This window comes from Aythya fuligula, chromosome 7 (genome assembly GCF_009819795.1).
Source record: "Aythya fuligula isolate bAytFul2 chromosome 7, bAytFul2.pri, whole genome shotgun sequence".
Lineage (NCBI taxonomy): Eukaryota > Metazoa > Chordata > Aves > Anseriformes > Anatidae > Aythya > Aythya fuligula.
The window spans coordinates 23,544,119-23,567,088 of record NC_045565.1 but is presented as its reverse complement, the minus strand read 5'-3'; the positions used below and the strand labels follow the sequence as shown (position 1 = coordinate 23,567,088).

Sequence of the window (22,970 nt, the reverse complement as noted above, 5' to 3'; positions counted from 1 at the left end):
CCTTTCACCTCTTGAGTATCCCCCCAAAAAAAGTTCAGCATATTATTCCCACATTATAAATGCAGAAACTGATAAAAAGATCCAAGGAGTCCACACAAAGAATAGTTATATTTTGCCCAATAGCACTGCAAAAGTCTGCTTTGAGAATCCTAAAATAAAAATGGATAAAAATTAACTGCTTGATGATGCCACACACTCGAAGCACCTCCATTTAAAGAGTACATTCAGCATCTGTCAAAAATAACCAAGCTACGAGACAAGAAGCTGTACCCTGTATGTTACAATAATTTGGGAACCTATCTGCAGTGCTTTCTAACAGCAAATCTCATTTGCAATCCAACTTCATATTCAATTGCCCTGATAAATAGTTCTCTCTCCATTATTCACTACTATATATTTTTAAATTATCTACTCTTCCTATTATAAGGCTACATTAGAACTGCTTTTCTGTTTCTTTAAACATGACTTTTGCTTAAAGCAAACCATAGCAACTGCAAAGAAGTTACCTGCACCCCCTAAGCTCGGAGTGAATTGCTCAAGCATTACTAATTTTGAGGTGGGAGGAGTTGAAGAAATGAGGTATTTTTAAATAAAAAGCTTAAATGACTCACTAAAATTCTTTTGGCATAGCTTATACATGCTTGACAACAACAACATATATAGCACCTTTCAGCACCCAAGTGCTGTACATACTAGCTAGAAAAGAGTTCGACAATTAAAACTCAACCCCAACTCTATGACCAGCAAAATCAACCTTTCTCACATGGCAAGGAAGGGAACGAAAGAAAAACATCAGGTATAACGTGGTATTTCTCAAAGGAGGGAACTGTTTGCGACTAAGTAAAGCTTCCTCTTTAGCTCTACGTTAACTTACACTTGACATTCAGTAAATCAGCATTTAAAAAGTATCAGCTACCCGGCATAACAGCCCAGGAGATCTGCAAATTGTCCAGAACGGAAATAGGGGAACACAATCATATCTACTTAAAATTTCCAACGTTGGCCAAAATTTCCACGCTAGTCATCAATAACAGCACAATGTCATAGAAGAAAAAAATGAAGATTTTCTTCAGAGCTCAAAGGGAAGAGACATACACTAACCACAGACAATTGAACTGAAGATAATCTGCTGTGAACTTCTCTTTATTAGGAACCAAGATCAGGAGGAGTCTCTGGATCTGAATGTCTGATCCATCTATCAGCAACTGCACTTGGTAATTATTTCCATAGACTGATCAAGATGCAATTGCTTTTGCACTAGTACTGTTTTTAGGATATTCTGAAGTCCAGCTCCACCAGCGATCAGGTACTTATTTTCACACAGTCTCTAGTCAGAGCCAGTTTACATGCACTACTTTTGCCACCTACACATCTTCCTTTCTGTCCTGTCTGTTCTGCACCTCCACTCACACCATTTGCAGTCCCATGGATCATTCTCTGGCAGCTAAACATTCTTGGTCACCTGGTCAGCCCAGCTAGAAATTTATATTGTATTGAATGCCCTGGTCCTGGCCCCTTCACTTAACAGGAAAAATAATAATAATAATAATAATTAAAAAAAACAGTCTAATGTGGAAGCTAAGGCTAGATCACAACTGAAGACTTAGAAACAATTTTTTCCTTCTTCAAACTGAGATATTGAAAAGAGACGACAAGCAGAAGTAAGATCCCATGCAAAAAAATGTGGCATACAGCAGCACATCCAAAAAATTAAAGTATTGAAAACTACAAAAACAGACAGATGTGTGTCCTGAGAGATGCCAAGCATGTACCTCCACTGCTTCTCTCTGCCATCTTTGTAACTGAAAATCAGAAAAGGAAAGGCAGAAATTTTCTTGAAGTCCTGCTGGTCTTCCAAAGACAAGGAACCCACAAATGGAGAGCATCAATCTATCCATCAGATGACACACAAGCAGCTTATCTTAGAGAACAGCTAACTTTAGAAACAGTAGGTGAGCAGAATGCTCCCTTCGTTGCTACTGCTTCCACCTACAACCTCTATCTTGGATCCCCCACATTCCATACAGACTACCTCCTCACCCCACAGTATTCCCTTTGTCTTTTTCTCCTACTCAGTTTTCTTCCTGAAACTACTCTCCGCCTGTTATGTTCTAGGTACACTTCTCTCCCCTCCTTTCAAGGCTTCCTTACACCAATTCCCTCCACCTGCTTTGCTCCACTCCGCTCTGTTTGGGGGCTTCCACTGCTGTTATCCACACTGCACAACTGCAGCTTTGCTCCAGTCATCACGTACCTTGTCATTTAAGAAGACAAGTGTGGGCTTGAAGACCTTCTGTAAAGCTTGCCTGGTGGAGCAACTGAGGAGATCTCAGACCTTAAGGTGAGTAGATGTTCCCTTTTAGGCACTCATCCAGCAGTGACAACTAATCCTTCAGCCCAAAGCAAAAGCCCAAAGGGATGGAAATGAATGCAGGAGGCCCTGTACTCTGGTTTGGCACTGTCTGTCAGGCTGATCAAGACTAGAAAAATACCCATTTTATTTTTTTTTTATATCAAAGGCAGCAACATTCTGCGTAATCAATGAGCAGCCTTGATAGGGATAGGAGTTAATTACGAAATACATCTCAAGATAGAGCTGGCAATTAGCACTTAGTCTGCCACAAACAGCACTTTAGAAATACACACCTGGAGCAGCTAGGAAATGCCCTTTTACAGGTGCACACATCAGTCAACACAAGACCTTGCCAGTCTGTATGAATCACCTAGCAGCTGCTGAAGAATCTCTGTTCACCTCAATATCCTATAGAAAGAAGATTTAAAACACTTACTGTAATTTACTTCTGCATGAGAGGATCTCCCTACACATGCAGAGATCTATACTAAGGGGGGTGGAGCTCTCCAGCTATATCAGGTGTGCAGCCATTCCTGGTCCTTCACAGAAACTTGATCAATCTGAGTGCTTTTTACTATACTGCTTTGCTTTCTAAGCATGTGCAGTACCTAATACTTGTGCGGCACTTTACATTTCCTAAACACTGTGCAAACACCAGCTAAAGACAGCTAACAAGACCATCTCAGAATACTGAATCAATGTGTAGCAAGGATTACTTTTTTTTCCCCCCTAAAACAGAGGAAGTTAAAGATTGAAAGATGTCTCAGAGTGCTCTCCGGACTGTGGAATAGTACCTTCAAGGAGAAAGCATTATATTTGAGACTTGAATAATGCCATTGTGTAGGAAAGATCCAGCTCACCCTGGCCAAATAGGAATGGATCCAGGTTGCTGGTAACTGCTGAGAAGACATCACACAAACTGTCAGATGCAATTTCTATTCACCACAGACATTCGCATTGTAAACACTCTTCTCCTGAACTAGTACTACACTGCAGCCATGCCTCTAGGGGTTCTGTTCTGAAGAAAGCAACGGAAAAGAAATCACTAATCCCTTAATTAGGGGCACCCACTTCACCTTCTATAGGAATAATTTAGAAAGCCTGAATGGGCCACATGTCACACAAGGCAAAAATTTATTAACTGAACCTGACTCAGATTGTTGGTTCGTTTTTCTGTACCTACACTCAGCTGTGCAAAGCTACTGAAGGGAAGTACTCAGTGTTAATTAAGAACAGCTTCAGAAGCCACTCATCACCACCTTCTTCCCTCTCAAATTTCTGATGGGAGTTACATTACACCAGCAAGTCACTGATCCTAGGTCTCAAGTACATCTCCAGGAATACACAATTAGGGCCATATTCCCTTGAATTTTCATAAACCTCTTGTTTAAGACACAACAGCTTGGGGATTAACTGTACTTTCCTAGCTGAGCTACTTCAACACTTGCAAGGTTAAAACAGAAGCACACACCATAACCACAAAAGAAACCTGTTAGTCCCCTCATCCATTCTGCTATCCTCCTCTCCAGACCTCCCACACAATGATGGCATCATAAAACAGTCCTAAAATGCTACATCCACTACATTATGAAAAAAAAAAGAAAAAAAAATCAAGCATTTTAAAAAGATACCAGTGGCATAAACCAGGCTATCTGCCATCAACGCAAAGGTCAGACCTATACACCTCTCTTCCTTCCCACTGACATTTCTAGGTTGTTCTCCTCAACAGGAGATTTAATGTACACTATTCTATGTATATCCACTTCTTACAGTTAAAAGGAAAAGTAGGGTCCACCCTCCATTTTATCTAAGAACCTACCTCCGTTTCACTCTCAAATAACTGAGAGAAACACTGCTGCATAAAACATTACTTCATTTCTCCAATCAGGTGAAGGAGGACTCAGGTAATGAAAAACAAAGACACTTGGATACCATGGTGATCATGGCCAGACAAGAAAGTAAATTAGCTACCATTATGATAATGACCCGGCTTTCTAAAAGAGGTAATTTGCATGTAGCAAGTAAGCTGCAAAATAAAGATGATTTAACAGAATTGATGCTTGCTGTTTAAACCTGTAGCACTAGAACAAGCACTCATGGACAAACAGCTACCCAGTCTTTGGGCTTTTTATATTTGACCATCTCTGTAGATGCAAAGTACCTGACCAGAGCTCCCTCCACGTGTAATGAAGCCTCACTCTGCATTTCTTCTGGTAGCACAGCAGCTTGTGCACAATCTGAATACAGCGTCTGGAAGAAAAAAAAAAAAAAAAGCAAAGAATCAACTGCATTGCTTTTCCCAGTAATTTTACACTGAAGCTGTCAGCATCTCAGAAATCAGCAGGGAAGTAGACAAACAAACCCTAACAGAGGAGAATGGAGCTCATGGTTTGGGGCTCCAAGAGGAAAGCAACAACCATACCGGATGAACCAGACTAGACCAGAGGAAGATGCCTGTATAACAGTTTAAGCTCAACATGATTAGTTGCTCTTTATATTTAATTAATACTTTCCACTCTTTGCTGACTTTATCTGAGGACCTCGTAAGCTCTACAAATGTAGTTACCTGACTTTCAGGCTCCAGATGCATGAGATACTGCTACCAGATTTTGGACAACCTGGTCAGAATGGAGATTTGGTTTCTCTGGCCTAGGTGACAAGGCTGAAAGAACCTATACAGTGAAACTAAATCCACAAGGTATTTAGTTTGACTGAATGAGGCATGCAGTTTAATTTTATATATATAATATATAAAATTCTTTCAAGTTTAAGTATGAACTTCAGAATGATCAAGCAATACACCTATGAGCTCTGAAATCCCCCCAACATACAGCTAGTATAATTCTGAAGTCTTCAAATCATGCAGGCCTCTATAGCACTTTATAGTGGTTATAACACCTCTATAGCAGTTATACAAACTCCTAGGTACACAAACACAATTCAGTACCATCAAAACTAAATACATCATATGGTGAGTAAATTCCCTAGCACTTGCAATTTTTAAGGACAAGATAGGAAATGTATACAAATTTGAATTTGATAGATCAACCTGCTTTTAATTATTGGCATTTAGAAAAACAGAGAGAAAACAGACTTCAAAAGGAAACAATTCCTTTTTTCCTAAACTCTTATTTCTCAAAAATACATTAATATCAATACCTCTCTGGAAAGACACTCCTGAGAGACATTAAACATCACACAAACAGAGAAATCAAATTAAAAACATTGCATGGAAATTGTTCAAGATGGGGTGAAGAGTTCAAAATAAGACTTTCAAAATCCCTAAGAAATAATATGCACATGGTGTATGTTCTTTTTAGACTCTTATACAATCCCCAAAACACAACAGTGGGCTAAGGACTGAAGTGGCTAACTTCAGAGGAATAAAGGTAAAACCACTTGTAATAGCTGAGCATCACATTAAACACTGCGTTACAAATTGGATTCTCAAATTCAAATAGAAAAAGGAATCAAAACTGCCACGATAGCAGAGAGCTGTCTTCAGATCAGGAACAGCAATTGCTCTGGGGAGAAAGCTACCATTTCTGATGTTACTGGCACCAGACAATGCCCAGTGCCTTTCCACCTACGTATTTACCTGGCTGTAAGATGAGAATTGGCCTCTTCAAAAAACTACTTAAGGCACTGACCAGAAAGAATCTTGTAAAGGATAAAACATATTTTTTTGTAATTACAACAGTGGTATTGCAAAATACTCTGCAGAGATATCTCAGCACTGAAACCTACGTGTAGTACACAGCAGCATACATTTTTCTGGGTGAAAGCAAGGCACGGAAAAAAAAGGGTTGGGGGGCATTACAGTTCCAGTCCCTCTGCCTTAGGGGTCAGAGAGCCAGCTACCAGCCCTACAGACTCCCAAACCACACTGTGGAAGTCACATCCGTCCTGGTGGGGTGTCTTTGCTAATTCAGCTTTGCACCAAGAATTCATAACACACTTAATGGACAAAATAACACCTTTGGGCTGGATTTCTCTTTCCAGTATTAATATGCCTTCCACTGAGCAGATTCATATTGCCACCTATTAAATGTAACGCGGAGAAGTATCACACTATTTGTGCATTCAGAATATCCACTTCGCCTGCAATATCTGTGTCTGCTCTGGGATGGTTTCAGACAGGAACATAGTGAAAGGGCTGCACAAACATGCCAAAAGGAATAGATACGGATGTCTACTGATTGTTGCTACAGCTCATTATTTTTATTCTCATGGGGTTTCTAGATGTGACCTTACCTTTGAGCCCAAGCATTTCTCAACCTTCTTCTCAATCCCAACATACTACCCAACGACAACTAATTCTGTAATTGTCATTAAAAATACATTTCTCACAAAGTTTTAATTGAACTCTATGACCCTTACAAAGGCACTGTAATTTCAGAGTTATTTGGGTAAAATCAGAGCACACTGAGAACTTATGTTAAGGGAAAACAACCTATGTATCTGTATCCCTTCTACAGAATATAGTGCTGTTCAGGCCTGGGGGAAATCCAGTACTGTACAGACAGTCAGAGCAAAGCCAATGATCTGCCTAAATCCTATTTCTGCCCTCCAGGACAAAGCAGAACAAAGCATTCTAAGGGCCTAGTGGGACACAAAGTGCTCGTGTGCAGCTCTGTCCTCTTCTCCTCTCCTTTTCCCTACCGCCAAGTATTACCCTAGCAGTCTATTTCAGGCTTAAACTTCTTTCCCACTCTCCACATCACATTCCAGGCCTCACATCAGTCATCCCCACTTTTTTAAAACTGTCTTTTCAGTTTCTAGACCAAGAATTCTTGCCATAAGTGCATATTATGAAGCTTCTTTCAGATTGAATAGCTCTTTGTATTTGATCAAGTAAATGATGAAATCAGTTTAAAAGGTGGAAATTCACTTCACTTTCAATTTTCCCATCACAAAGATTATTTTAGAAATAGAAAAAGTTGCCAGAAGAGTTCATGAAGAGTCATCCTGCTACCCACCAGCCACCAAAACGTTATTTCAGCCAGACGATTGTTATATGACTAGAATTCCATCCAAATTCAAAACTTCAAATGAAACTAGGAATCAACCAACAGATACTTACACGTAGAGATCCATAGGAAATTCTTTCATCATGTGTGTTACAATGAACTCCACCATCAAATCTGAAACAAAAGAAAATGATGAAGTAAGTATTGAGCTAGCTACAGCTAAATTCTAGTAGACAATGAAGAAGAAATCAACCTACTCCACCAACCTCCCTACCAGCCAATAGTCCTGCTTAGAAGAAACAAATTTTGCTGGAAAAAAAAAAAAAATACACTGGAAACCAAGGGCACGTAATATAATTTTGTTTGAGGCACTGCTTTCCTCATATGCTTTCCCTCACTATTAGTCAAATAAGGAATACACTGTGAATTCTGATGCTTAGAATTGTTCTCGTATTTCAAGCCCTGTCACTAATGGAAAATTCCATTGAGAAGCACATTTTAGAAAATCATTCTCACCAGAAATCATACAACCCAGAGGTTTACTTTCAGAGAAGATATTGTAGAGAACACAATTATTTATCCATAAAATCAATTCTGAAGCAAGTAAGCCTAGTCTGGTCTTAACACAGACTATACTTCTGCTTAAGACTCATTCAGGAAAAATAAAAATAGATAATAAAAAATAAATCAAGAACGTCTCTAACATTTAAGGGAACCCAATGTGAGGATAACAGGTAAAAAGCTCCAAAATACAATTAAAATAACTGGAAGAGATAAGTTACTATGGTTCAGCCAATAAATCCTAACCAAAGGCACATCCATGTGTTCACCTGAACATAAAACATTTAAGTTGTGCCACTGGTAACAACTGTGAGGTGTAACCTCCTAGGGTCCTAAACACCCAGCAACAGGACTCTATAGTTAGCAAAAAACTGTCCAGGGGAAAAGTACATGATATCTGGTAAGTCTAGAAAGATTCATTCCCCATCAGTTTTGTTGTGCCATCAACAATCACCTGTTTGAAAATCCTGGAGCACAAGACTTCTTCCATTTCATCAGGCTTAAGAGCCGCCCAGAGATTCAGTCTCCATCCATCTCTGTACCCATTTATATTTTTGGCCTCTGCAGCCATGAGTCTCACAATTTAATCATTCACTGTGTGAAAAGCTTTCAGCTGTGCCTCTACATCCACAGGCAAAACCAATCCTTGCTACTGACATTCTTATTGTTATTTTTTTCACTCAGAAAAGGCTAAATGCCCAGCAAATCTTCCTCAAGATGTATTTGTCTTTTCCATAGGTTTGTTCTCATTATATCATCTAGACAGTACTTGTGACCAACTGTCATTACACTCACCTAAAACTCCTAATTTATTAATCAGCTGCCCTGACTATTGTTATGTAATCAAGTGAAAGAGGCCAACAGGCTTCCACAAAACTTGCTGTAAATGTATACAGGATTTCTTGCTACAGAGCAGCAATCTTGAATTTAATTTCTCTGTGAGGCAGCCAGGTATAGAGAGGGACTGTCCATAGCTGGAAGTCTCTTTAGTACTTAACTGCTTTCTTTTTATGTCCATCCACCCCTCCCCTTAATCCACAAATCTCATTTTTCTGCTGCAGAACAAAAGGTGCTTTGGGAGCCAAAAGCAGGCAGGCACTCTAGCAATACTCACCGAGCACTGCACACACCAGCGGGCGACAGGGCAGGTTCTTGTCTGCCGCTTTCTTCCTATGCCTCATTGGCTTCAAACACACAAAGATGAAAAGAAGTCAGAAGAAGCCTGAAGTGACATTCTGTGTATTACTGTATTTTTCATGCAAATAGTACCATCACAGACTTCCCTTTGTCTTTCTCTCCAACTGCTATCTCACCTATATTAATCCTGAAGGCCACAGCTGAGGCAAAATTTTGCTTGCTTTTCAGCACACCGACCACTGGGTTTTTGTTACTCTAGCTGCGTAACTGGAGGGCATTGTTATATCATAGGGTAGAAAATCACACAGCAGTCCCTTTTGCTTGTTTAACATACTGATTTGCTCCTGACCCAGATGCCTGATCTGCATTCTTAACAGCAAGTGCAGTATTAAATAGCTTCAGCCTTAACAGTAATAAACCAGAGAGGCTAACTGAACAGAGAGTTTTCTGCCAAGTGGGAAAGACTAGCACCCTTGCAGTATGTTTACTATAAAGATGTTTGCTTCTGTCCTGGATCAGTGACACTTTCAAGCACTGCTCTGGTGTCAGATGAGGTAGCAATCACCTGCACCTTAAAAACAGAACGCATGAAGTCAGGAGAACTGCTCAGTTACTTGTAACTATATAAACACTTCGTGAGCTAGGCAAGGAAACTTCCTCCATGGATAGCTATAGGAAAAAGCTATGGAAAATATATTTTCTTCTTTGAAGACAAATCCCCCCATTCAGGAGAAAGCATAAGCCAAATCAGAGCACCCAGTGTAACTCCAATTGCACATTATTATATCAAGAGGGCTAAAGCTTGCTGAAGCTTAAGGAAGAACATTCTGTGTTACTGATCTCTTCAGAGACCTCATAACACACAGTTCCTGCCCGGCTACGCAGGCTGCTGAATTCACCAACAGGGCAACCTGTCTTTTGAAGGACTGAGACATTCTGGGAATGATTTTTAAAATCCTTCTCTAACTGCTGCATTTCTGACAGTGTTTCCACATGCCTTAGCAATCTAGGTTAGACGTCTGTGACACAGTTTTCAGCAAATGGGGACTTGAATCCTGTGTTCTTATCTCAAAGACAATGCAAGGCATCCATAGGAAAAGACTCACCATCCTGTGGAGGTTTACTCGAAAATTCATATTGTCATCATGGAGAAAAGCATTAGCATATTGATCCTGTTGAAAAGGGGAATAAAAAAGAGAGATGAATAGCAAACCAACTGCACACCAACTTCCACTTGTCTCTCAAATCACATGCTTTAGTGCAAAGTTCCTAATAAGTAGCTATAAGGTTAAAAACACCTGTGTAACCTTTTAATGTCCACACACATCTTCAATCCCACAAAGCTAACCTCCCTCCTGAACCCAATTCCACGTTAATTAAAATCTACACTACTTGCTGTTTTACTCACTATTTTCCATTACCTTCTTTGCTCATCCAAACTGCAGACTGTACACATGGCAGTGTCAAGATTTTAACAAGTGCTATATAATGCACACAAATCTTTGTGACAGTGTGGAAGAAGGTCCAAACTGGCATTTTGATGGACCCATCATGCCAGAATTCACTGCAGCACTAGCAAATAGGTTGATAAGCTGTCCCACCCCTCAGGCAAAACTTGTTTCAAGACCAGGTCTAAATCAAAGTGATTACTCCAGGCCATACAGCCAAGTTGTTAAAATAAATACACCGTTCCTTTAGTACCAGAGCCAAAACATGCCCTTGCTATGTAGAAACAGCATTTCTTATCTTGTATTCACCCATCTGAAGAACTTGAGTGCCACAAATACTTGTTTATAAATAACAGAAATGCACATAATTAGCTTTTAGACTGCACCCTGAAGAAACATTACTTTAGAATCCTTACACTGGTTATGAACATTGCTGCTTTTTACTCTTTGCTAAGAAAGGTCTTTACTTGCAAGCAAGCAAAATGTAAATGCCACACAAACTCCACACCATTCAGGTCAAGCCATTAGTGCACACTTCCCACAAGACAGGACCACCTTCACCAGTACTGCTGACACAGCCCAGCGATACTGCTTTCTCACCCAACTACAAGATTTCCTACAGTCCTACAACCACACAGCTTTCTTTTACTCACATCCTTCTTGGGCAGATGGGATACAGCACTACCCATACTCACCATGAGTAGCAAAGAGGTGAAAGGTGTTAGTAAACTATTCATCTAAAAGCCTGTAACACCACAAGGTGCTCAGTAGCTAAGTGAGAACAGGCATAGGTTCACTGTTTTCTCTCTCTGCCTCTGTGAGTTGGCTATACCAAGCAAGATTATCCAATTTTCAAGTAAATTTTAACAGAATGGCATCAGTTTTATTAGCAAAACATTAATTGCCTGAGGGCCTCATTACTTAGAACCACTGTGGATTTTCAGCTCCTGGTGAACAGGAGGCAGGGGATGTGTAGACAGACAGGGCCCTGTAACACACCATCTGCTGAAGGGTCCCACAAGAAACCTACCTCTGCTATGCACGTCAGGATAATCAGACACAGCTTGCCACTGTGTAGCCGGTGCTCATCTGCAAAGAAGCAAAAACAAGTTCTGCATGAGCCACACAAGCCTGGCAATGCAAAAGCTATTTCATTCTGCAGCAATGAGAGAAAGCCCAACCTTGGAGAGTCTTCATACCCTACTTCCTCCAGGATAGCTAATAATCCAACTATTCTCATTAGGCACTCGCCCTCCTGGTTAGACAACAAATCCCACAAAGCTTTTCCCCAACAAAGTTTCTGATTTGAATCTCCAGCACCACTACAACTATCAGTGAGGTTTCTGTCTCATCCAGTTTTACTTTTGCAGGTATTCCAAATGCTAGTATAAATCCCTGCCTTTCTGTGACAATGGAGGTGTGTTTTTCTCTCTCTGAGGCAAAATGGAAAGATCACCTTTGCTGTGGGTTATCAAAGTTTTGCTAGAGGCACAGAACAGCATAGCAGAGCAAGCATGTGGGGAGTTTAAGCCCCAAGTTTTAAACCCAGTGATGAGAGACATGACGTAGTTTGTTCTATGTAAAACCATGAATGAAGTCAGCAAGGACTTAGCATTTTAAGGCAAAAGAGTTAAGGAGTTCCACCTTGATCAGGTCCTGCAAATTCCTATTCTTCTTAAAACTTCAAGCAGCTTTTGGTATGACTGATTACTGGAGGGCTGAAAGATTCACAAATAGAATGAATTCTGCAAATAAGACAAGTGCAATTTTTGATTGGATTATTTAGATCTCTTCTCTCTCAATTTTAATCTGAAATGCATCTCAGTTATTTAGTGTATAAGTCACAGAGTAACTTTGTATGGAAGAAACCTCTGGACCCATCCTTGCTCAAAGGACGTGCATAAAGTAATCTATAAAAATAGACAGAATGGGTTTAGCTGGCTATTCTATGTACGTTGATGCCTCACTTTCTATTCCAGGCTGCTGAGAGACAGATATTTACTAACAAGATGTGCCCTGTAGTATACTGATTTCATCTTGCTGCTCTTGAGTAAAAGGAATTTTGGAACAGGAGAATTAAAAGTCTCACCTATGCCTTCTTACCTCAGCTAAGGCATGTAACTGAAAAGTTTTCTACACTAGCAAGAGAAGGAAAAATGGCCTTAGAGAGCTCTGATGCACTGGAGCCTTGTTATTTTGCTATTGTAAGGCCTCACTGTATATTTCTGTAGGTGCTGCTACTACTTCTCCCTGGGGATCATGCTGTAAAGGCTCCTGTTCCATACTAAGTACTCTGCCTTCAGCCAGCGTGTTGTGAAGATCATGCCATTTGCAGCAGAGTTATGGGGCATCTACGCAGGCAGTTTACTCACACAGACGCTCTGTACTTTAGCAGCATCCTTCATTAAGGGAACAAAGCAGACCACTTCCTAGGGGGGGGTGTATCAGTATGAACCCTATTTTACAGATGGGAAAAAATGACACAGAGCTTTTGTTTCTCTCGAAGCAGCTGCCTCTGACTGGCACAAGAGAGATGTCAAGAGGAAAATCTAGCAAAATGCAATCTATTAAATTATGCTCTCTGGGACAGGACTGAAACAACTGTCTAGTCCTGGATGTGGAGCAAACCAGTCTCCTCTCTAAGTGTTCCACCTGTCTCAAGACATACAGAGAAAATTTAAGTTCTTCATTTTTCTTCCCTTGTTGCTATATTGGTTTCACGCGCTTTCTCTTACACAAGAAGAAAAAAGTCAGGCAGGACCCCATCTATCCTCAAAATAAAAGGACAGGAATACACCCACTAGAATTAATAGGCAGCAGTTGGGAAAGCACATTTTTTGTATGACTAATCTGTAGAACTCTTTGCAACATACTGCCATGGAGGTGAGGAGATAGGTCTATCAGCCACACAAATTTAAAATGTTTTACAAGCTAAAACCAAGGTGATGCTTCTTTCTTTAACTCCTGTCTCATACCAGGATAAACTCATTTTTAGCTGGCTTGTTTAGTAAGGAATCTCCTCTATCAGGTTTCATTCCATCTGAGACTAATCCAGCCTGATAGTTCCTGAGGCCCTATACACACTTCCCGTATTATAGTGACTAATAAGTGTAGCAGTTAAATTTAAATACATAAAAATTGTTTCATCAGAGACTTGGATCACCAAGAGAGACCCTGAAAAAAACAAATGAGAATGATTAGAGAGCTAGTAAGCCCTCCTCATGCGTGCAATCTATAAAGAATGACTGAGCGAAGATTGAGGTTGTTTAGTTTAAAGACAAAAGCAAGAGGAGACATGAAAGCAGACTTCAAATACAGAATGACTGTCACAAAGAAGAAAGAAATAATCCATTCTCAATACCCATCTTGGAGAAGATAACTAGTAATTAATTTAAATCTCACCAAAGAATTTAAGATGCAGACGAAGCTTTTTCACACTGAAGGTAGTTAAACACTTGAATAGTCTAAAAACGATACTCCCCTATCAGTGTCTCATCCAACCTGTTAGCAACAACTCTCAAAAAAAAAAAGATAGGTAGACCTGATTCTGCTTTGGTTTTGAGCGATGTGCTAGATACATTCACGAAGTCCTTCTAAGTCCTAATTTCAGTTATTCACTTTTTCAGTAAGAAGCTTGCATACTGAACAAGACTGCCAGACAATTTCCCTACAAGCTTGCATACAAGGAAACTCCCTTGTCTACTCTCTTATACAGTATGTTCATCTTATATAAGTGTTCATCCAGTTCAACAATCAACATATCATAGCTCTGCAGCCATCTTCCTACCTTTGTTCAGGTGTAACATCTAACTTAAAACGGCACAAGTTGGTAATGGGCTGAAATATGGTAAAAAGATCACTTGTCATGTTCTTGCTATGGCCCTGCCCATACAAGCACTGGGCAGAACAGGACCCTTAGGTACCTTGAGCAGGAGATGAAGCAATACATCACCAAGCTTCATCTCCTGAAAGCTGAAATTACCCCCCCTCCAAAGCTATCAGAAGAAACACAAGGCACAGCACGGAAATGTATCTCATCAAGTAAGTTACTGTTGGCACAGTGCAAATCACAGCCACCACCTGTATAATTAAAGAGCTGTCTGTTTAACCAGCAAGTACCAGAGGACACAGAAACGTTTCCTCCTAATGCTGAGCTTTGCCTCATGCGTCAGACTAAACTTTCTTAAAAATACAGTTCTCTGTTACATGACTTTCCCTCTCTGACAGAGGGGTTTGGAATCAGATATGTTCACAGCTCCTGCACAGGGACAGATTTGGTTATTAGGTACTATTATTATTATTACTAAATTCTTCCTGTAGTTGACTTCTCTTCTGCCAGTATTAGGTCTCTCCTAGTATCAGGTAACTGTCATCTCACAATAAGAAATCATTTCATTCACTCTAAAGGTGGAACTTTCAGTCATCTGAAGGTATTCCCTTTAGCTTCTGTTTCTGGAGATGTGTTCCTATGTCCTCCTGATTTTAAGACTGCTGCATCGACAACTACATCAACAGAATTTACTTACCTTTTGTGTCCTGCATCACAATCGAGCTGTACTTCAAGAAGGTTATCAGCAAGTTGCTAGTCTGCACGTCAGCATCCAAAGGCAGCTCTGCAGAGCTTATAACTAGAACAAAGCAGATAAGACACATTCACCCTCCATAAATACAAAACACAACTATACAAAGAACCAGGTCACAGATTCACAAGTCTGGGATAGAATCAACTTATTTGTAGGGTCACCTGAGCTCCTCCTCCCTCACGATCACCCAGCAAAGAACCTGTATTTGAATACTGGTGCTATTCCACCAGAGTACACTCCTCCTACTCTAAGGGTAGGCTGGGATACCCTGCAAAGTGAGACGCCTCTTTTTTCTTGCCTGGTGTTTTAGCACTCATCAACACTCCCAGCCTAGGGAGACTCAACAAATTCTCACCAACACGTATCTAATTCTTACAAGCAGTTCAACAGTGCAAAACATAAGGTCAAGAATAATGGTATTTATTTCTGTGGTAGGTTGATCAGCTGCAAAAGAACCAATGCAATACCATACTACACTATCAGGTTATTAAGATCATAATCTACCAACACAGAGCTTGATAAATTGAAGGGACAATGATGTGCCTTTAACACAAGGCACTAGATACAAGGGGATCTCTTCCAGTTTTACTTTCCTGTCCTGATATGACTGTAACACTTCTGTTCTGGCTGCCTAGGAGCTCCTGACAAACTCTCAGGATTTAAAACATAGGAGGCCATATGTGGCTTGATTTATGATTGCCTGAAGGCCTTCTCCCTTCTCAATCCATAAAGACAGCCTAAGAAAGGGCTCCCCTTTGCACTGGAGAAAGATCTGCAGTTGACTGGAACACATATCTTGACAACTCTATATTCTCTTTTCACTCTATCGGCAGTAATTTTCAAGTCTTTCCTCACACAGATCTTGGGGGAAGAAAAGGGTATTTATGATGAGACTGGAACTTGCAAGTAGTGAGGAATTGCATGCATCTGAGTTTCGGATAGCTAGGTTTGGGGCTCTAAGGAGAAGCAATTTGATCCTGTACGTAACTGTGCTTTGGCTGAGACAAACGTTTGTTTTAATGATGCCTTTTACAATTCAAGCTTTCAATCTCATAACCCTGTAATGTGGTAAATAAGGTTTATTATTCCTGGAACTGGGGCACGCATAGGCACAGAAAGGTACGGGAGACACACCAACAACAAAACGCTGGATTCTTAAAACAGAGCACTGAGAGGCCCAGAGCTCAGCGGCTCTCACAGAGCTCCGGATTATACAATCCCCTTGAATACAAAATTGCAGCCCTTGGAAACAACGGGCCACGTAGATCAATGTAACCTCGCTGTTCGAATCACATCAAAGAAATGATAATGGGGCTTTTAGCTTCTGGAGGCTGCACATCCCTAAGTGCGAGCTGCTTTAGTTTCTTCGATCTTGAAACTCTGGAGCTCCCAATGTGTTGTTCACATGCCCAGTCTGTTGGCAAAAAGTCTAAGCAATGAGACTGGAAGCTTTTTCACCCCCAATATTATGAATAGCTCAAAGATTTAGCTAAGAGACTGAGAAAATGTATTTATATCCCCAGTGGGTCCTTCTGAAGCTGTTACAATGAATGCAGTGAATGAATATTTAACAACAGTAAGCAAACTGACATTTAGATAACTATGGTGACAGGCACAGTCAATTTACATATTATGGATCAACAGTTTCTAGCAAAAGTCTCATTTAAGAAAAAAAAAAAAATCACTCTGAAGAAGACATCACTGCTTACCCTGATTCATCCTATAGATGTTTGGGTGTGGTGGTTTTTTAATTTTTTTTTTCAGATATTTTTTCAGATATTTTGAAACTTTAAAGGTCTTAGTTCACAATTTAGATTTACAGAAAAAAAAAAATAAAATAAACCAGATATGAACCCATTTTTAATCCCAGTCAGCATTAAAAAGTGGCTGAAAAAAATCAGAGGAATTTCTACATGTTGCTGAAACTTGAAAATAGCTTAACTACACTTTTTTTTTTTTTTTTTTTTTTTTTAAGTGCATGAAAAAGCAGAAAGCAATCTTTTCAAAGCTGAAATGCCTCTTCCTAACTGTCAGCCACAGGCAAATTTTACAGCTGACTTGCAAGACGTCAGAAAATGAGGAAAATTCTGACATACCTTTAAAATAAGAGTAAAATTAAAGAAGTACCACTCAAAACTAAGCCGAGTTCCTCAAAACATTAAAAAACAAAATTAAAAAAAAAAAAAGAGCAGGGATCAGCGAGGTGACAGGAAGTAAAAAATAAAGAACGCTTCCCAGTGTAATTGCTGTACACTAAGATCAGCTCCCATCTTTAAACTTAGCAATCTTACAAGCAGCAAGAAGCCTCAAGCTTCATAAGATCACTGCCTCTGCGGAAAGCAGGATGCGGTTTTTGTTTTGCTTTTGTTTTTCAGTAAATTAAAAAAAAAAAAAAAAAAAAAGGAGAGAATGTGAGCAGGCAGTAGATGTAGGTAAGCATAAATTCTGTCAGTTGTGTAATACAGCGTGTGGGTGGATACATTTGCAACGAACATGTTGAACAGAAGCCCACAAAATGCCCGTCCCTCTACATTTTGTGTTATATGCACATGGAGACTTGAGACATAGGGGGCTTTTTAACTGAAGCTTTTGATATCCATGGTAACCAGACAGAATTCATCCACAGGGAGGATCATCCTTAACTAGGATATCAAATGACCTGAATAGCTGATATAACTAAAGTAACCCAGACTGCTTTTCGTTTCATTTCAACACTTCCAAATTGTGCTCTATTCAAAGTGCCTCTATTCTTACACTGAATGCTTTCCTCAGATCTAGATGATGCCGTCAAAGTAGGTGGCAACAGCCATTTCATCTCCTCTCTTAAACCGGACTACACCCATTCATAACTTAAACAAAAAGGGTTTTATTTTAAACAATTTTAAAGTGTAACTATTTGGGCATATAACATCTCATTTAGAAGAATGATTTCAGTGCAAGAAGTCATTTACAAAGTGTATCAGAGAAAAGACAACCAGAGGGAGGAATACTTCAACTCCCAAGCTGCATTCAAATCCCAGTTAATTCAAGGCTGGGGACAAGCACGTGAATAACAAGCGGGAATCCAGCATGATTTTCTGTAAATCTGTTCCAATGACAAGTAATCTCAGGCAGAAAACCTGACACTGGAAACACTCAAAAGTAAAAGCCTGTGTAGAATAGCTAACATGCTGGGTGCACCTTCATGCAGATACTGGGACAACAGTGTTCTCAGAAAGAGTATCAGAAAAATTTCATTAAGAAACATAAGAGGCAAAAGAGAAACTACACAAAACGTCTATTGAATTGAAGCCAAATACTATTTCTTGCTCATGTTTAGTACAGCAGCTCCCCAGGAAGAGAACACCAGGTTACATCTGCTCCAGACAGACCTCATTAGTTGCCATCACAAGGAAGTGCTTTGCTAGTTATTTTACTTTTTAATAGTTTTTCCCCAGAGGAACATTACATTTCTTACCATCTGAAGAAGGTGGGGTGGTTCCAAGTGGAGTGACAGGCGTTGTTGGAATTGGGCTGGTTGGTGTTGTCATAAGACCCATTTCAGGATGGCTCTAATCGAAAACACATGCCCAAACACACAGAGGTTAATAGCTTCCCTGCGCAGCAGTCATACAGACCACTACTTGTGCTGTTCCGCGCTCACACGTCAGACGTGACTTCAATGAAATCACAAGAAACTTCAACCTCTCCTCCAAAGATGAAAGCTATGTTTCACAGCCTTGGCCATCTACAATTAAACCATACATCAACTTCTTTACTCAGCAAAACATACAAAAAGCAGTGGCTGTCTCCAACAGACAAGTAACATGCCCTTCCCCAGAACAGAATCGCAAAACACATGCAGAAGCCTACACTGTTTATAGTTTCTGATCCCCCCTCAAAACAGCCCAAAGGTGTGCATTTGAAGTCTTTCTCTGCAATCCTTTAATTTCTCTTTCTAAAAGCAAATCCTCCTACCCCTCTCACCCTCCACCTGCTCGTATTCAAAGACGATAGCACTTTATTACCTCTCTACCACTGTAAAGCCCAGGCAACGGTGGAAAAGAGTGCAAAACATAAGTAACACTATCGTTATCGATCCCCTCTGATTCCATCAGCCGGTTTCTCTGCACATTTCATCTTTGCTAACAGTTGCCTGCCTAATTACCACTTTGATTTTACTCTTTGTAAGCTCCCAGATCTATCCAAACTGGTGATACAGTAGGCAATCTGCCATGCTATTTTAAATCTGGCTGCCAAGCAGAGTGTCCATTTCACAGAGCATGTTTTACATAAACGCATCATCTGCCTTACTATATCATCACAGTTTCAAAAAAAGAAAGGGATATAGAACTGCTGATTTGATGTCAGTTCCTAAGGGTTCTTCACAAGTGAATAGGCTCAGCATTGTCTTTGAATATCTCATTTTATCAGCAACTATAAATGCATGTATTTTATTGGAAGCACGGACACATACTACAATTCAAAGCCAATTTTAAATCATCACATGCACTAAATTAAAATGCAATTTTCCATTGAGAATTTTACATAAAGTAGGTTTGCTTTCATCGATTTAGCCGTGGTGTTTACCTTCCTTTTCCCCAAACATTAACTCTCAGTTGAGAGATAACAGTGCCACCTAGCAGCAAAAACTGAGGAGCAACAAGCTAGGAAGTAAATACACAAAGAGTTCACACTTCAGGCATAAGAACTGTATCCCTGCTCTTCCTATGTGCTCTTGTAGAAGCAGGTAGTCATTCAAGCAGTCTGCAGTCCAGCAATGGACACAAACTTGGACAAGAGCTTTCATCAGCTTTTATGAAGTTTTTCAAAGGACAGCATGCCCTGCCTTGACCTCTCTTAAATGAAGGATTACAAACAATTCACTCAAGAACAACATTAGACCTCAATTTCAATCAAGCTCACCGAACAGTGACTGCTTCAGCTACCACTTTCACAGATAACTAGCTTATCCTTTCATTATTAATTTAAGAGCTTTTACTCTGGCTGCTCTTTTCCTACATCATTTTTTTCCCTGCCAAAGACCTCTTCTCCCTCAGGGATATCTTGGCCATACAAAGGCCTGAACTGGAATTACACAGAACTGAAAGCAGAAGACTCTCAGAAGCATAAGGAATGAACAACCTGGGAAAAGAGAGCCAGGGAACTCGAGCAAATTAACCACCCACGGAACAGAAGCTTTCTTTGGAGGCAGCAGATCTGCCTATCAGGCTTCCTCCATCAACACCACTGTCAGGGGTTCCCCAAAGGTCTCTACTCCCTCTGTCACGCAAAATGTCTAGCCTGTGATGTATAGCTGCACTCTTTGAGGAGCTGAAGTAACTGGGGAAAGGCGTTAACTGTTTTGCTGTCATCATTTTTGTAAGTACTGCTAGTAATCTGTGAGAAAAAAAAAACACAAAATGAACAGCCTAAACTGGAAGGTCTTCCTAAATTCATCAAGCCATCCCTCCAGCCATCCACAGCATGATCATCAGATCAGACAGACTTGTTATTTCTTCCCCAGCAGTGACAGCCTTTGCAAGTTTGCACACTGTTTAAAAAGGTGTCCAGAGGTTTGCGATCAAAGGTACAGAGCAGCCTGCTGCTTGTCAGAAGGCTGCCATAGCTCTGCTTCTTCACCATAAACAGAGCAAGAAGGAATGCTCTGTTCTGAAGTAGTCTCCCAAGCAAAAGGGATCAAGCTCTCCAAGCAAAGATTGAACACAAAATAATATTTAAAACAACAGTCCTCACGCATGGATTGGTCCCTAAGCGAAGGATACCTAAACAGCATGCAGGATGTCCATATCCAGACAGAACAATTCATCCAGCCTGGAGCCCATAAAATGATCTAATGTATCATTGGCATGAACTGCTCTAATAGCTGCAGCAATCTCACCCCTACCAGTCATCACACTGCATCTTGCCTGAAGGCAGTATCAATAGGACACAGAAGGAACTCCATGCAGCTCTTCCCATTCAGTGGGAAAAATGGCTCATCCTAGCATGAGCTGTGCCATCAAAAAATTAATTATTTTCTGGCAAGGCAGGAAGCATTGCCTGAAAGTAAAATAAACCTTGGGCTGCTTTTGATCTTTCGTGCCCATCTACACCTATGACAAGTACCTAGGAGAAAACAAAAAGAAAACTCATCTTTCCACCAATGTGGTTCCTGGCTCTTTTAATTTCAAAAGACATCTACCATGAAGGAAAGGGCAAACATCATGCTGAAACTCACTTGTGCTAGAACTGTGATGAAATTCCGGTTTAAGTGAACGGCTTCATAGAGGGCCAGCAGTATTGCTTCATTAGTTCTGTGGAAGGGATACAGACAAAAGCAGAGTTAATTACGGGCTAACACCAAATGAGAATCCTGAGATCAAAGCTGCTCAGGAGCACAGCCCATCTGAAATAACTTTTTTTTCAACCATGTAAAAATCTGTCTCTCTTGTTTTTTCATTATTAATAATACTGAGCAGTCCATAAAAACACCTCTTTTTAGATCTCAGCTATAATCTTTGTTTCCCTCATGCTGAATGTCTCCCTTGTCAGTCTCAAGCAATGTTTTCTCTTTAAAGCCCTTTCTTTTTAGGCAGAGTTTTAGGCAGCTACCACAAACCCTTGCATTTATCACTTGCCCCCTTGATTTAGGGAACACATTCTTGGAGACAAGAGTACATGAACCATTACTTCCCATCTGCCACTTCCAACATGACTTTCATACATTAAAAACACCTCATACAAATCACAGATTTGTTTTGTTTGTTTATACACTTCAGTACAAGCACTTCAGCTGTGGCTCCTCCTGCCACACCTCTCTCACTTAAGTAACCAAGAAACCCATTGATTACAGGAGCGGTACCATTTCAGTTACAAGAGAACTGACACCTCTTTCATTTGCTACATTAAAACAGCTCCATGATGGAGAAAATCACATTGACTGTAGTGGTGAATTGCCACTCATTGTGCAACTAACATCTGTTCACTTACTGGACTGATATCTTCTCATCAGCGTCTGCTATGAACATGCTGCCCACCTATGGAAAGAAAGAGTATTACAAAGGAGGACTTTTTGAAAGTTATTAGACAAGAGAGAAGACCTGGATTTAACTAAATCACAAGTGCCTCGGAGAGGTACTCTCATCTAAGGCACAAATGCAACTTTCTTTCTAATACCAGTAAAATACAAATGGGAAAATTCCACAAAGGACAGAACAGGATGACCATCTACAAACACATTTTATTTTGTTCTGTTGTAACCAACCAATGCTTATTCTGTCAAATGCCAGAAGGAAATAAAAACTCTATCTTAAATCCCAACCTGGATTAACCTGTGATTCTGTGAAAGGACAGTAGAGATCATTTCCCATCTGCTTGTCCCAAAGCAGTGGCAGTTTTACCCATGTCACTCCTGACAGCAATTAACACTGAACTATCCTTATTTTTGAAAGTGCTTTCCCAGCCACACAATAATATGGTCCTCAGAATAAAGCTATTTTAGTTGTGTTTGGTTTGGATCAGATCAATGCATCCCCTCCTCCAGAACCAAATTCTAACTCAGTTTTTGGAAACTTTCACCCTCCTTCGGACCTGCTATGAGGCGCCTCTTTTAAGAATAGAAAAGCACTGCTTCCTTGCTTACCATATTAGTTAGGGCTGAGAAGAAACCACTCTGGTGCTCCTCTTCCTTATCTTTGTATTGCCTGAACAAAAAGGAGTAAGAAAGAAACTTAATGCTTAGAAATGGGAGTAGGGTTATCTTCTCTAAATCCTGAGACAGCTTTATCTGATTTGGATACAGACTGGAGAAAGTTCCAATATTCACAATTCCTTTTCGAGAACCCACAAAAAGGGATGAAAGGGTGTTAAAATATTCATCAATTGCCTGAAGTGGCAGTGCTGAAAAGTGCAACTGAACGACATCTGTGTTGTTATA

At 40.2% G+C, this 22,970-nt stretch overlaps 1 protein-coding gene across 2 annotated transcripts in view; it reads right to left on the bottom strand.

Moving 5' to 3' along the window:
- Positions 1 to 22,970, bottom strand: part of ARMH3 (armadillo like helical domain containing 3) — a 119,176-nt gene that overhangs the window by 78,471 nt on the left and 17,735 nt on the right. For both annotated transcript variants that reach the window (XM_032190870.1, XM_032190871.1), the window contains 10 exons: positions 22,677 to 22,737; positions 22,025 to 22,071; positions 21,273 to 21,348; positions 18,510 to 18,603; positions 14,996 to 15,097; positions 11,500 to 11,558; positions 10,128 to 10,193; positions 8,999 to 9,068; positions 7,437 to 7,497; positions 4,515 to 4,603 (listed from right to left, as the gene is read on the bottom strand). In XM_032190870.1, the coding sequence (XP_032046761.1) occupies positions 4,515 to 4,603; positions 7,437 to 7,497; positions 8,999 to 9,068; positions 10,128 to 10,193; positions 11,500 to 11,558; positions 14,996 to 15,097; positions 18,510 to 18,603; positions 21,273 to 21,348; positions 22,025 to 22,071; positions 22,677 to 22,737 (725 nt within the window). The remainder of the gene's footprint in view (positions 1 to 4,514; positions 4,604 to 7,436; positions 7,498 to 8,998; positions 9,069 to 10,127; positions 10,194 to 11,499; positions 11,559 to 14,995; positions 15,098 to 18,509; positions 18,604 to 21,272; positions 21,349 to 22,024; positions 22,072 to 22,676; positions 22,738 to 22,970) is intronic.